Source organism: Somniosus microcephalus, chromosome 8, assembly GCF_052327205.1.
Source record: "Somniosus microcephalus isolate GS21.2 chromosome 8, FLI_Smic_1.0, whole genome shotgun sequence".
Classification (NCBI taxonomy): Eukaryota; Metazoa; Chordata; class Chondrichthyes; order Squaliformes; family Somniosidae; genus Somniosus; species Somniosus microcephalus.
Genome location: NC_140994.1, coordinates 210,736,426 through 210,751,145, shown reverse-complemented (window position 1 = coordinate 210,751,145; position 14,720 = coordinate 210,736,426). Strand labels below are relative to the sequence as shown.

Sequence of the window (14,720 nt, the reverse complement as noted above, 5' to 3'; positions counted from 1 at the left end):
GCCAATGTCAATATTGGGGATAGGTGGCAGATTTAGTCCACCAACAAGTTGTATTTATAAAGTGCCTTTAACGTAGTAAAACGTTCCAAGGCGCTTCAAGGAGTGTTATAAGACAAAAATTTGACACCGAGCCACATAAGGAGAAATTAAGATGTCGGTTTTAAGGAGCGTCTTAAAGGAGGAAGGAGAGGTAGAGAGGCGGAAAGGTTGAGGGAGGGAATTCCAGAGCTTAGGGCCTAGGCAACTGAAGGCACGGCCACCAATGGTTGCGCGATTAAAATCAGGGATGCTCAAGAGGGCAGAATTTGAGGAGCGCAGATATTTTGGGGGGGGTTGTGGGGCTGGAGGAGATTACAGAGATAGGGGCGAGGCCATGGAGGGATTTGAAAACAAGGATGACAATTTTGAAATCGAGGAGTTGCTTAACCGGGAGCCGATGTAGGTCAGCGAGCACAGAGGAGATGGGTGAACGGGACTTGGTGTGAGTTGGGACACGGGCAGCCGAGTTTTGGATGACCTCAAGTTTACGGAGGGTAGAACGTGGGAGGCCACTCAGGAGTGGGTTGGAATAGTCAAGTCTAGAGGTGACAAAGGCACGGATTAGGGTTTCAGCAGCGGATGAGCTGACAGCAGAATAGCAGCAGCAAGGAATAACCCTGTCCATTACGGTGGTGCGGGCCAGGCCTCGGCGTGACGCCATCAGAGGGCGCTGCCAATGCCGGCGGGAGCAGGGGCTGAGGCCGCGTTTCCCTGTCAGGAGCGATGGAGAGCGGCGGTGGTAGCATGCTGAACGGCGGCGACGAGCAGAAGAAGATGACATCGGCGCGGAAAAGAGCCGAGCTCCGCCGGAGAAAACTGCTCCTGAACTCGGAGGATCGGCTGAACCGAATAATGGGTTTCAACAAAAGCGAGGCGGGTGAGTGGGAGTAGGGAGTGCGGCCTGGTCCCGGTCTCGGTCCTTAGCAACCAGCGCAGCAGCCGTCACTAGCCCCGATAAACTCCCTCCACCCTTCTCACTCCAGGAACAAAAATAAAATAAAACAGCCAGCTGCACCGAATGTCCCAGTTAATCGTGAAATCCGGCGCGAAACAAAGAAACACAAGAGCGGGAGGATGGGGCGGGGAGAATATCTATTTCTACTTCCCCCTGGGTGCAGGATGAGGGTTTGAAGAAGGTGAAATTCTAAAAGTGGCAAAATTAAATTGTGCTTGGATGGCGATTGTCTGTTTGCACACTAATTGTGTTGGTTCAGCTGAGGCATGGGGGTGTATTCATTATCTAGTGAAATTTACAACCATCAGTGAATCTTTGTGTTTTAGCAATAATACACAAATTATAAACTTCTGAGAGCTTGCCATTTTTACCAGATGCTATGCTGTGCACTCTGGGTATTAAAAGACATAGAACAGGTGGTGTATTGCAATTGTTTTGTGCTGTGGAAGTACACATGGCTGGAAATCGTTTGCTGGTTGAAATAAGCATTTTTAATCTGACTATTTAAAAAAAATAGTTAGATTGTATGCCCTGATGTATCATTTTAGCATTTACAAATTAGGGTCTTCAAATTGTGCTAAATGCCATAATGAAACTTCCTCATGGAGCAGGAATAGATAGAATCCATTTTGTTGGCCTTCCAACTTTAAATCACCATGCTTGAAGATTGTTGAAAATCTGTAATTCTGCTAGATATGTATATAGTTATGTTAAATGGAAATGTATCTTTTTTAAAGAGACTGCACTAGTAAAAGTGCTTAAAATTAGGAACTGGTGACAGGGAAAATGGTAGGGGGTGCATAACAGCCCAGAAGGGTTGCAGACAGATTGAAGGAGGAAGCTGACGTGCAGAAAATTGGTGGCGGGGTACCATTATCCTGGGTTTCCTTTGTCCTCAAATCTGACAGATGATGCCCCACCCAAAGCTGCCAGATCCTGGATCCCTCTAATGTTCTTAGACCCCAGGGCAACAGTGAATGCTTCCACACCCTGAGGCTCCCTCCAATATTCCCTGCTTCCATAACTGTCCACAATGCTCGCAGCTCTGATACAATCCCTCCCCAGTGCTCTCAGAAACTCCCTATGCAGTACTGCCAGACCAGGGGGCCCTTTCCTAGTGCATCTAGATCCAAAGCTGTTCTAATGTTGATAAATCTATGTAGCATAATGCCCTTGTTCTTATAACACCTCCAACTCATTGTGAGCAATGCAGTGGGGCATTAGATAATCAATAAATTATCTTGGGTCTAGCGCTCGCTTCTTATAACACTTACTACCTGTGTCTTGATTGTATCCTTTCTGGGCAATACCTGTTTATTATGTTAAACTATGTAAGGCAAAATTTGCATACTAATATAAAGGGGAAAAAAACTAAAAATTATTGGAATGCTGGAAACACATAGGTCAGTCAGCATCTATAAAGTGTATTACCACAGCTTTTGTACACTTAGAAAGGTAAGTGGTGCTGTTACTCTTCCATAGAATTAAATAGAAATTACAACACAGCCCAACCGGTCTATGTTGGTTTTATCCTGTTCACGAGCAGTAGTCTTAATCCCATGTGCCCACCCTATTCCCATATTTCTTTATCCCTCTTTCCTTCAACCACTTATCTAACTTATTTTAAAAAAACTGACAGGGTCTCTGGTCCGATCACTAACTCTGGTAGTGCATTCCACGTGTCCCCTCATTCTAGACCGCTCAGCCTCTGAAGCAGTCTTCCAAATTGATCACCCAGCCAGGTTCCCCTTGGGGAACATTGCGTTTCAAATTTTAGTTCGGCAGTCCCAACCTGTCTGCAAGTTCCCAGCTCTTTTTAATTATCTGATGGAAAGTTTTGCATATTTTCACTCATTTGAAGCAGAACTCCAGAATATTGATTCTCAGATCCCCACTATTTACCACTGGCTGATTCAATTGCACAGATGACATTGCAATTCCAGTGACACCATTACATTCCTGACCTGAAGGCTCTGGTTGACTCATTTTTATGGACCTATTTAGACCTGGATTGATGGTTACTGATCTGTATTTAAAAAAAAATATAAGATTGGAATGGCAGTGGCAATGTAAAAGAAATTGGGTATGTATCAGGAATACATAGTTCTGTAGTCTACTGCACTGCTGCTCTCTAGTGCCTTTTGTCTTTATTGTGGGGTACAGGAAAGTGGCTGATGTGTTGGTGAGTCTGATGATGTGGCAACAATGTTACTGTTGTTTGTGCTTGACCACTACCTATACTAGATAAAACAAATCAGTGACCAACTGCAAGTGAATCCCACCACTGCTTTTGCTGGCATTTACAGTGTTCTTCACACAATTATTTTATCTCCCAACCCCCCCTTCCCAAAATAGTACAGTTAAATGGATCAGATTGCCCCAAGATGACCTTGACAATAAAAGTGTCTGATTGTGTGATCAGCATGAGCATAATGCATATTACGATGCCGTGGAATCATTCGCAAGCAGTTAATGGTTGCACTGTCACGGCTTGTAATATAATACATCTTGGCTGGCATTCAGAAAGATTGTGGTAGTTTTGATAAATTAAATTTTGCTAGCACTGGGTGGTGTACTGGGTTAACACACTGCCCTTTTACCCTGGGGACATGTGTAAAAATCCATCTCAAACTGATGGTATGAAAATCTCTTTGGTAACTGTAATGTATTATCACACGGTTTGTCACATGGTTTAGTATGAGCATGCTCGGTTTGCTCTGGCCTAGTAAACAAGCACCTTGACTAGCAACTCATCGTGTCTCTGTCCTTCATTTGTTCTACCCACATATATTACAGGGACCTATGTAAAACTGGTGCAGTAAAGAGTGCTCTTCTCAGGTTAGAGTTAAGGCACATTATTGGGGTAGAGTACTAGGAGTTATACTCTGCATCCAAACAGTGCCCAATCTGACTTGGGATCAAACATTGCTCAAGAGTAAACTCGCCTGAGCTTCCAAGAACGGTTGTATGTTGTTGTAAAGAATTCAAAAATGTCCTGCTGACTTTAAAAACTCAACCCCAATGAATTTTTCCATAGATTTTGAATGTTTGTTTAATTACGCCAGCATGAAAGATTAATATAATTTCTCCCCTTCTTCTATTTCAGAAGAGGAGAACCGGACAAACTCTCTTTCACCATATGAACCGGAGAAAATAGAGTCACTGCAAATGTCAGGTCTTCCCAAAAGAACCCCAGGAATTGCAAATGAAGCTGCTGATGGCTCAGTGGCATCCATTCATTACACTAATGGAACAGAGATTCCAGGGCCATATTCAGCAGACAGAAGAGACTCGCTTAACAAAAGTAATGAGGCTGACAATGATTTGGGCCCAGGAAGTCGGCATCTAGGTAAACCAGATGTGCCGGTAGAGAAGGTCCAGCATGCTCCCCGTCGTGGTATTGAGCAGTATATATCACGATTCGATGAAGCGATGAAACTTAGAAATCAACTGATGAGCGAGAAGTCTGGTCAGGAGAATGGAGGCGGGGGTGAAGAGTTTGGCACATTCCGGGTTTTCCGATTAGTGGGTAGTGCTCTGCTAGCTTTAATGGTTAGAGTCTTTGTATGTAAATATCTGGTGAGTACCGCAGCTGTTTTCTAGTATAAAATATTTGTGAATTTTTTGATATATGCTCTCGTCTCTCCTGTGTCATTGCTTAGTAAGTCAAAGGTTACGCTATTGTAGTTGGCGGGGATGCACATCTCCCGTCAGGAAAAAAAATGGAACGAAGTTTGCAAGAGGTCTCTCGAGAGACGGTGAAGTAAATCCTGGTCAATAAATAGAATTTTCTTTTCTGTATCGTTTTATACACCTCAATTAGATCACCCCTCAATCTTCTAAACGCCAGGGAATACAGGTGAAGTTTATACAACCTGTCCTCATAATTGAACCCTTTAACCTCCAATATTATTCTGGTCAATCTGCACTGTACCCCCTACAAGACCAATATATCCTTCATGAGGTGCCCAGGACTGAACACGGTGTGGAGGTGCCGGTGTTGGACTGGGGTGGACAAATGTAAGAAGTCACACAACACCAGGTTATAGTCCAACAGTTTTATTTGAAATCACAAGCTTTCGGAGCGCTGCTCCTTCGTCAGGTGAAGTCTGACTTCACCTGACGAAGGAGCAGCGCTCCGAAAGCTTGTGATTTCAAATAAAACTGTTGGACTATAACCTGGTGTTGTGTGACTTCTTACAGGACTGAACACAGTACTGCAGATGGGGTCTGACCAAGGCTCTATACAACTGAAGCATAACTTCCTTCCCCTTGTATTCCAGCCTCCTTGAGATAAAGGCCAGCAATCCATCAGCCTGTTTGATTGTTTTTTGTACCTGTCCACTAGTTTTTAAGTGAATTGTGTACATGGACATTCACATGCCTTTGCTCCTCTACAGTTCCTAGTTCTCACCATTTAGAAAATTGTCTGTCTTGGGTCAGAAGTGGATGACCTCACACCTCCCCACATTAAACTCTGTCACAGATTTGCCCACTCACTTAATCTGTCCACGTCCCTTTGTAATTTCCTGCTTCCATCTACACTACTTGCTGTGCCTCCCAACTTAGCGCTGCCTGCAGACTTGGATAAACAACTCTCTATTCCTTCATCCAAGTCATTGCTAAATATGGTGACAAACTGAGGCTCCAGTACAGATCCTTCAGGAACACCACTTGTCACATCCTGCCAATCAGAATACATATCCTTTATCCCCACCACTCAACTAATTTCCAACCCATGTTGCAAGGTTACTTTCAATTCCGTGCGCTTTCACTTTTGTTAATCTCTTGTGTGGAACCTTATCAAATGCCTTCTGGAAGTCCATATAGATAATATCCATAGGCAATCCTTTATCCGCTATGTTAGTGACCTCAAAAAAATTCAACTAGATCAGTCAGACATGACTTGCCCTGCATAAATGAACATCTGCATATAATGGGAGAGCTGCTGTCCAATGTTCATCTGTTTAGTGTGTGGCTTTTTATTGGGACACCCAAGAAATGTATAAACGAAGGGTCATCGACCTGAAACGTTAACTCTGTTTCTCTTTCCACAGATGCTGCCTGACCTGCTGAGTATTCCCAGCATTTTCTGTTTTTATTTCAGATTTCCAGCATCTGCAGTATTTTGCTTATGTAAATATATAAAACTTTAGTTTAATATCTTTGCTTCTTTCTTCCTTTACTAAACATCGGCAACTCTTAATTATTGAAGCACAGCCTTTTGGTAAAACATTTTAAATTTGGACTCGCTTCAAACTCGAAGAATGGTACAGTCCAATTAGAAGTTGCTACCTGTTTCTATGGAAAAATTGTGGTTTTTGAGTTCTCTGCATTAAACAAATAAGGGGAGCTGATGTAACTGTTTAGAGTAAATTACAAAATTAAAGTTTCATTTGTCACATGTACCATGCTGTGAGTAGCACCTTGAATATCCTATCCACAAGTATTTTTTCAGGACAATTGCCTCAGGAAAACTTGGCTTTGCTAGAAGTTTTCAATTTCAATAATTTTCCATTTAAAATGGGACTAGTTTAGAAACAAAAAAACCTGCCATGCTCTGAATGGCCAGTTTTACAAAAACATTCTAAAAGATGTAAACACAGGTGCATGCTGGGAGTTGTAACTGGCCAACTTGAATCTCTTCTGCCTACTGTGATTGGTTTGGGGGAATGTGCATGAACTCATGGATCAGGCTTTTTCATAGGCATAGGTCTCTGATGGAAAATATTGTTACAGGCTTTTCAAACAGAAAATGTTATTAAGATGCATTTTTAACCGTTTTCTGAATTTTGTATTTTTTTATTTCTTGTGCTAAAGACCTTATTTCCAGAAATAAGTTAATCAAGATAACTGGCAAAAGGATTGAAAAAAACTTTTAAATGATTTGATTTTTTTTTTTTAATTGGTGGGTTTTGCTGAATGTCCATTTTTGATTTTTGTAGTTTTAATTTCTGCTTGCTATTTGCTGATGGGTAATTTTCCTATTTGTTGAGTTGTAACATGTCTTTGTTGAGTTGTAACATGTCGCTGTTATTTATAATGTATAGAGAAACTCTTGAGGAATGTAAAGAGCAGAATCAGGATGTTTCCAGCTTTATATCTGACCTAATTAATCACACTTTTTGAAAAAACCTACAAAGCTTGGGTTCTGACTTGGAGCCTAAATAACAGTCAAACTCTGTGTGAACTCATCCAGTGTTTACTTAATAGAATTTAGACTTTGTGGCTTTAAAGGGCACAGTTTCACCTTAGCATACTAATACATTGTGCATTACATAGCATAATACTGGTGTCCTTATAAAACATAATCTACAAGCCAAACATTCTCAACCATATGTTTTTTGTTGTGAAGAAATCCAAATTGGAACATTTAAGCTATTTAAAGTCTCCCACCATCTCCAGGGGAGGCTGTTGTTTCTCATTTATCCAATGAATTCTGGGAAGAAAGGTGTTGGTGGCTGGCAAAAGCATTCCATCCATTTTATAATTGTGACAGAGAACAAACTGTCTTCAATAAAGTCCTACAGGAAACTTTCTGATATCCGGCACTGACGGGACCGAGCTGGTGCCGTAACATCAAAAGTGCCGGACATACCAGAGTTAATGTTTAAACATACAGAACTGAGAAGCTCCGTGTGAATCAACAAACCCTGTTGCTTAGCAACAGCTTCAAAACAGTCGGCTGCAGCTGCAAGCATCTGTAGCTGAAGCTGTTGCTATAGCTACAGACCTTGCAGTGCTTGACTGGGGGGAAAAAAAAGCAACGAGAACTAAAAAAACATAGAAAATGGCTCCTAATTTTTGTCGTTAGATCGAGTATTCTGGACATATAACCTCCGGATAAACCAAAGTTTCCTGTACTTCCCAGAATGTATTATATAAAAAACAAAGTAGCATTTTTTTGGAAAACCTGAAGTGAAGGGCAGGCCCATAGTGCAGGAACTGCCACAGTTGAAAAGGCCAGCTAAATCAAGCAATCATTGTCGCAGCACACCTGATTTTTCCAAAGCTGTTGATTTAAAGGAAAGACTGTGGGAGGTAAAGTAGAAACACACCCCATTTACCTAAGCCTTATCAGATGACAAATAAGCCTTTTGTCTCCACGGGCCTATTACCATCTCGTCTGGCTTTGAATACCCTTTATTGTCTCTTTTCCTTCTTTTGTTCGATCGCAGTCTTGCCTTCGATCTATTTTCTTTTCTTTCCAGTTTTGAAGAAGGGTTTCGACCCGAAACGTCAACTCAAATTTCTCTCCACGGATGTTGCCTGACCTGTTGAGTTTTTCCAGCATTTTCTGTTGTTATTTCGGATTTCCAGCATCTGCAGTATTTTGCTATCGTATGAAAGTGACTCAAGTTGACATAGTTGAGACATGATGACAATATCATTTTGAACATGTGCACAAACAGATTGCCTGTATGTACAATGAACACTCCTATGCATGGTGCTAGAAGTTGAGGAAGACAGAATTACTCCATTGTTTGCATTATAAAAACAGTGAATGGAAGACTGACTGTGCAGGAGAGAGATGACAATAGTGGCAGCCTTAGACCAAAGCTGGACAAGAGATGCTATGGATGCCTTATCCTGAGAAGGTGCATTTGTGCACCAATGTATTGGTTTATTTTCAAACCAGTTTGGAGTTATGTAACTAACTTCTTCATCCTTGCAGGTCATAGAAACATTAAACACCCAAGTTTAAAAAAAAATGGAATATTCATCAGTAGAAATGTTTAGAATATGATTTTATAGATCATATCTAATCTCTCATGGCATTGTGTATGAGTAGTCTAGGGTCTGCAGCACAGTCATAATGTTTAGCTGCTAATCTGACCTGCCATTTTAAAACCTCTGCTGTCTTAATTGGGCCTGTTTAGAGAAAAGCTTGCAGATGCCAAGTTCTTGTACATGTCCGGCCCCAGATTAATCTACAAACTTCTCTCCCCAACAGAAATTGACCTGTGGCTGATCTCGGCATGAAATGCCTGTTTGTGTTTTTTGTACTTTTCATACTTTTTGAAATGTGACTGATGCTGTGAAAACTTGTGTGGATAGATTCTTTGCAAGCGTGGTTTAAAATCTAAAAATTGCTCATTTAACACTTTCAGTATGAATAATGCAAAGCATGTGCTATTTCTGCTCTTCCCACACCCATAAGGAGGATGAATGTGGTGCAGTTACTCAGAATTGCCATGGTCCAGTGATTGAACCAGTTGGGGTCAAAATTATTACAAAAATGAAGGTACACTTGCTTTGAGTTTCTACAACAAGAAGTTAACACAAGGACAGTGCAAAGCTCTGTGGTTTCCCCTCTCACCCCTCTGCACTGCACAGCTTCTTTGATCAAGACCTGGCTACCCTTGTATTCCTGTAAGGTATTTAGATTGCAGATATTTGGATGAGGGAACCAAATGTAATATTTCCAAGTTTGCCGATGACATGAAACTAGGTGGGATTGTGAGTTGTGAGGAGGATGCAAAGAGGCTTCAAGGAGATTTAGACAAGTAGAGTGAGTGGGCAAATACATGGCAGATGCAGTATAACGTAGATAAATGTGAAGTTATCCACTTCGGTAGGAAAAACAGAAAGGCAGAGTATTATTTAAATAGTGATAGATTGGGGAATGTTGATGTACAGAGGGACCTGGTGGAGCAGGCTCGAAGGGCCAAATGGTCTACTCCTGCTCCTATTTTTCTATGTTTCTGACAAGCTGGGGTTGTTCTCCTTGGAGCAGAGAAGGCTAAGAGGTGATTTGATAGAGGTATTTAAAATCATGAAGGGTTTAGATAGAGTAAATAAAGAGAAACTTTTCCAATGGCTGAAGAGGCAATAATGAGGGGGCACAGCTTTAAAGTGATTGGCTAAAGAACCAAAGGCGACATGAGGAAAATCTTTTTTATGCAACGAGTGGTTGGGATTTGGAATGCACTGCCTGATAGGGTGATGGATACAGATTCAATAGTAGCCTGCAAAAGGGAATTGGATAAATACTTGAAGGAGAAAAAAATTGCAGAGATATGGGGTAAGAGCAGGGTAGTGGGACTAACTGGATTGCTCTTCGAAGGAGCTGGCGCAGACTCAATGGGCCAAATGGCCTCCTTCTGTGCTGTACTATTCTATGATTTCACAACTGCAAGGTTGCCACCACTAGTCATGTAACAGAGCAAAAAATCTGAAAATTGAACCCATTAATATCTAGCCAGTATTAGCTTGTAATCTGATGTGAGTTGCTGTAGCTACCACGAGATGTAGCCCATGTAGGAAATATTGTTGTACCTGTAGAACAGAGGATACGAAGAATGAGCCTGGATAGAAAGCCAGAACTCTTGTACTTTTGTTCCTCTCTCTCCACTCCTCTCCATGCTTTCTGACAGTTTCAGTATAAACCTTTTGATAGCTTCCAATGACTAGCATGTTTTCTTCACCTGTTTTGTAAATTATTAATTAAAAGTTATTTCTTTTGTTGAACCGAGAATTGGGTTAAGGAATATTAAGAGAAAATGCTGGGAATACTCAGCAGGTCAGGCAGCATGTGTGGAGAGAGAAACAGAGCTAACGCTTCAGGTCGGTGACCTTTCGTCTGTATTGGGTTGAGGAAGTTGCCTTGTGTCCTGGACCTCCAACTCTGCACCTTTTGGACTTGCGGACTTTAAAAAAATATTGAAACACTTGTACACCTCTGTACAGTCAGTTGCATATATAATTGGCCGTTGAATTTGCAGTAGCCCAATAGTATTAGCACACCATATTTGCTGAGCCACTAAATGTTAGAACCTGAAAAGTCCATCTGGGGAGTTTTACTTAATGCCTAATACATTTAGTGAAAAAATATTCAATAGTGAGCTGCTTTTTCTTTTACAGCTTGCAGATCAGAGAAAATGGTTTTCGATTGTACTCTATGTACTTGCTGCTGACTGCATTGGGACAATAGTCCCCTGCTATCAAGAAACGAGCATGGATGTTCTGATTAATAATAAGAATTGGGTTACAAAACATGTCACCTGTTCAGTTTCTTAAATAAAATTCATTTTTATTTCTGATAATTAGTTCTGTTTCTTTTGTAATTGTGGTAGTTCTATAAAGGGCTATTGTGGAGAAGTCCCACACCACAGCTTTTTCCCCATTTAACGTAATTAATGTTTTTGTTTTAATTTTTTTTTCAAAATATTTTACAGGCGATTTTTGCTCCATTTCTGACTCTTCAACTTGCATATATGGGCTTGTCAAAGTACTTTCCAAAGGTAAGATTTCATTCTTGAACTGTTGTATAATTTATGCTTGACCTGAATTTAGTAGGGTTGAATCTTCAGAAACCACCCCCACAAAGTATGAAAATGACGTTTAGGCCACAGAGCCTGTTTCTTTCAATAGGCTGTGTACAATTTGCACTGTTTAAATTCTTTCTAGTTATTTAATCTCTTGGAAGAAGCAAATAAACACAAACAAGACCTCCTGGAGAATAAGCCTGAAATTTTGCTTGGATTTCGAATTGGACAGAAAGTTCCAACTTGTTGCAAAAACAACCCACCTTGGGGCAGAAAAGGATAGGGTGTGACCTGTGCTTCTGAATCAGTTTCACAACCAGTCATTTATCTAGCTCCTTAAAGCAGCATATATACTAATACTACCCAACTAATCCAGGAATGCTGAGATTTGTTACAGTTCTTTTAAAAATGACTGTTCTAATAGTCTTTGGGTGCCTTTAGCATGTTTTAGCCAAACTTGATTAGAAAATGTGTCATAAAACAACATCCTTTTCAAAATTGAGTACACTGTGACTCCTTTTCGTGTTTTAAGCATATACAGGAAACTTTGCTTTTTTTGAACAGTCAAGCTGTACAAGGTCTGTAGCTAAGCAACAGCTTCAGCTAGAGACGCTTGCCGACTGTTTAGAGGCTGTTGCTAAGCAACAGGGTTTGTTGATTCATACGGAGATGAAAATCTCCGTATGTTTCAACATTAGCTCTGGAGTGTACGGCAGTTTGGAGGGAACGGCAGCAGCTCGGTCCCGTCGGTGCCGGATAGCGCACAGTTTCCTGTACCTGCCACGTTAGTTGGTTAAAAGCCCATTTCGTTTTTCTAGTTACAACAGCCAAAAATAGCAGCCCCATTTCAGATTGGGTGGAAGGAAGAAAAAGTAAAATGGCACTAAAAGAAGTGACTGGGGAAATTAACCATAATCCACTGCCCCAATTTGGTATGTCAGTAAGTAACTTTGATTATCTAGCTCTCTCGCTCTCAAGCTCATAGAATGATACAACACAGAAGGAGGCCATTTGGCCCATCGTGCCTGTGCTGACTCTTTGAAAAAGATATCCAATTAGTCCCACTTCCCTGCTCTTTCTCCATAGTCCTGTAATTTTTTTCCACTTCAAGTATTTATCCAGTTCCCTTTTGAAAGTTATTATTGAATTTGCTTCTACCGCTATTTCAGGCAGTGCATTCCAGGTCATAAGAATTCGCTGTGTACACTTTTTTTCCTCATGTTGCCTCTGGTTCTTTTGCCGATTACTGTAAATTTGCGTCATCTGGTCATCGACCCTTCTGTCCTTGGAAACAGTTTCTGCTTATTTACTCTATCAAAACCCTTTTGAACAATTCTATCAAACCTCCCTTTAATCTTCTCCGCTCTAAGGAGAACAACCCCAGTTTCTCTAGTCTTTCCAAGAAACTGAAGATTTTCATCCCTGCTACCATTCTAGTAAATATCCTCTCCACCCTCTCTAAGGCCTTGACATCCTTTGTAAAGTTTGGTGCCCAGGTTTAGCATTACTTCCTTGCTTTTGTACTTTATGGAGGAATTTTAAACCCCAAGGATGCGTGGGTTGGGGCCTGGTGGGAGGTAAAAAAATGTTAATTTCTCAAACCCGTCCCCAACCCTCCTCCAACCCACCTATTTCCTGTTTTAACGGAGGTGAGTTTGGGGGGGTGGGTGACCAACCAGCTCTCAGGAGGACCACAAGCTAACCTTTCTACACACTGCACAATCAGATCCCTCGATTCCCGACGCCCCTCATGATTTCTGACTGCCCCACCACCCCGCACAGTGATCTCCAGCTGCTCATTGCGATCTCCAACTGCTCTTCCCCCCCCCCCCGCCCCCCCCCCCCCCCCCCCAAACGATCTCTGAGTGCTGCTCTCTCGCTCGCTCCCCCTCTCACTCTACTGCTCTGGCTCTGTATCTCTATCTCAAAGTTACTTACTGATTTCACAAAATAAAGAGTTTTTTTTTTAAAACAATATTTTCTCTCTACGTTCACAACATTCCCATGAGTGGACTGTGCTGCATTGTTACTTCGTCTGCCCTTGCAGACAACGTGAGGATTAATAATTATCTTAATTGAAGCAATCTACATTAAGGCTTAATGCTACCATTCATTCTGATACAGTTGTAGGGTCAGAACTGCACAATCATTTTTCACCTCCCCACCCCAAACTTAAGTGACTACGAGAATGTAGGAAGAAAATGCTGATAACTATAACTCTCCTCCATTGTAGAGCGAAAAGAAGGTAAAGACTACGGTATTGACTGCTGCCCTGCTTCTGTCAGGAATTCCTGCTGAGGTCATCAATCGCTCTATGGATACGTATGGCAAAATGGGAGATGTGTTTGCAGACCTCTGTGTCTATTTTTTCACCTTTATCTTTTCTCATGAAATCCTTGTCTTTATTGGTGTTGATTTGCCTTGACGTCATTGAGCATGGGAGGGGGAAAGAAACGAGAACAGTATAAGCTTTGCTTCATCTAACTTTGCAGTTTTCATTGTCTGTGCCATTCATGATTCAGTCTTAACAGGCACTGGATCTTTCAGGCTGTCACAGGCTCTCAAATTTGTTTTCTGAATCACCCTGCCCAGAAATACTCGTTGAAAGAAAAAAAAATTCAAACAGACAAAAATAAATGTTATAAGCTTAACAAACTATTATCCAGGCATTTTAACTCTTCAAATTGCTGTTTCTTACCAAGAACTTCAAGAAACATTTTTCCTTAACTTTAATTCATTATGCAGAGTTTGACATCAAATGGCGCATTAGCACAGTCTACTGGAAAGAGGTGTTCAAAATGTACAAAAAATCTCATGTTTGTGTCTGTATATACATGACATGCATATATATCTGTGTATGCTTATAAGCCATCTATAGTACAAAAAGTACTGTAACTTGAAGTACAGAGGTGCAACAAAAAGCAGCCTTTAACATACAAATGTATTTTTTATTTTGAAAAGTTAACACTACTATTGACTGCTTGATCGCCTACTTGTCTGACATCTATTTGATCTGGTTTGGGACCGTGCTTTACTAGAAAGAATCCACTGTCCAGTGTGTGTTATTTTTCTTTAATTGTGACATACTGTGATTAAGTTATTTGACCCATGTTTCGTATTTATATTAGATTATCTTATATTTGTAGACACTTGTTGGATACTATCTGTGTTTTCTGTAAACTGTTGAAGAGCAGAATGAACATTTTCATTGCGCAATTTGAAATTCATTAAAAGTTAGATGCATAACACTTTATATATTTAGTCTAATTATTTGTGCAAATCTATCCAAAAAACATGCCACTGGTATTAAAGGTCATTTGACAGCTGAAATAACACTTCCTAGTTTCATCTTTATCCAACTATGTAGTGTTGGAAGTTAATAAACTTTTCATCTATGCAATCCACGCAGCCCTTCTCGAGCAAAGGGCAGGCTGAATTAGCGATGTGGAAGTATGCAA

At 40.9% G+C, this 14,720-nt stretch overlaps 1 protein-coding gene across 1 annotated transcript; it reads left to right on the top strand.

Moving 5' to 3' along the window:
* The first annotated feature begins 452 nt into the window (after nt 1-452).
* camlg (calcium modulating ligand) lies at nt 453-14,510 on the top strand. Its single transcript, XM_085995664.1, has 4 exons — nt 453-916; nt 4,101-4,573; nt 11,173-11,238; nt 13,496-14,510. Exons 1-4 carry the CDS (start codon nt 763-765, stop codon nt 13,685-13,687), a joined length of 885 nt encoding a protein of 294 aa, XP_085851790.1. The 5' UTR covers nt 453-762; the 3' UTR covers nt 13,688-14,510.
* Nucleotides 14,511-14,720: the final 210 nt, after the last annotated feature.

What these genes read in the sequence shown, in the direction of transcription:
- camlg (XM_085995664.1), top strand. Translation starts at nt 763, where the DNA reads ATGGAGAGCGGCGGTGGTAGCATGCTGAACGGCGGCGACGAGCAGAAG. An exon ending in TTTCAACAAAAGCGAGGCGG is followed by an intron (nt 917 to 4,100) that starts GTGAGTGGGAGT and finishes CTTCTATTTCAG; the next exon opens with AAGAGGAGAACCGGACAAAC. An exon ending in TGTCAAAGTACTTTCCAAAG is followed by an intron (nt 11,239 to 13,495) that starts GTAAGATTTCAT and finishes CCTCCATTGTAG; the next exon opens with AGCGAAAAGAAGGTAAAGAC.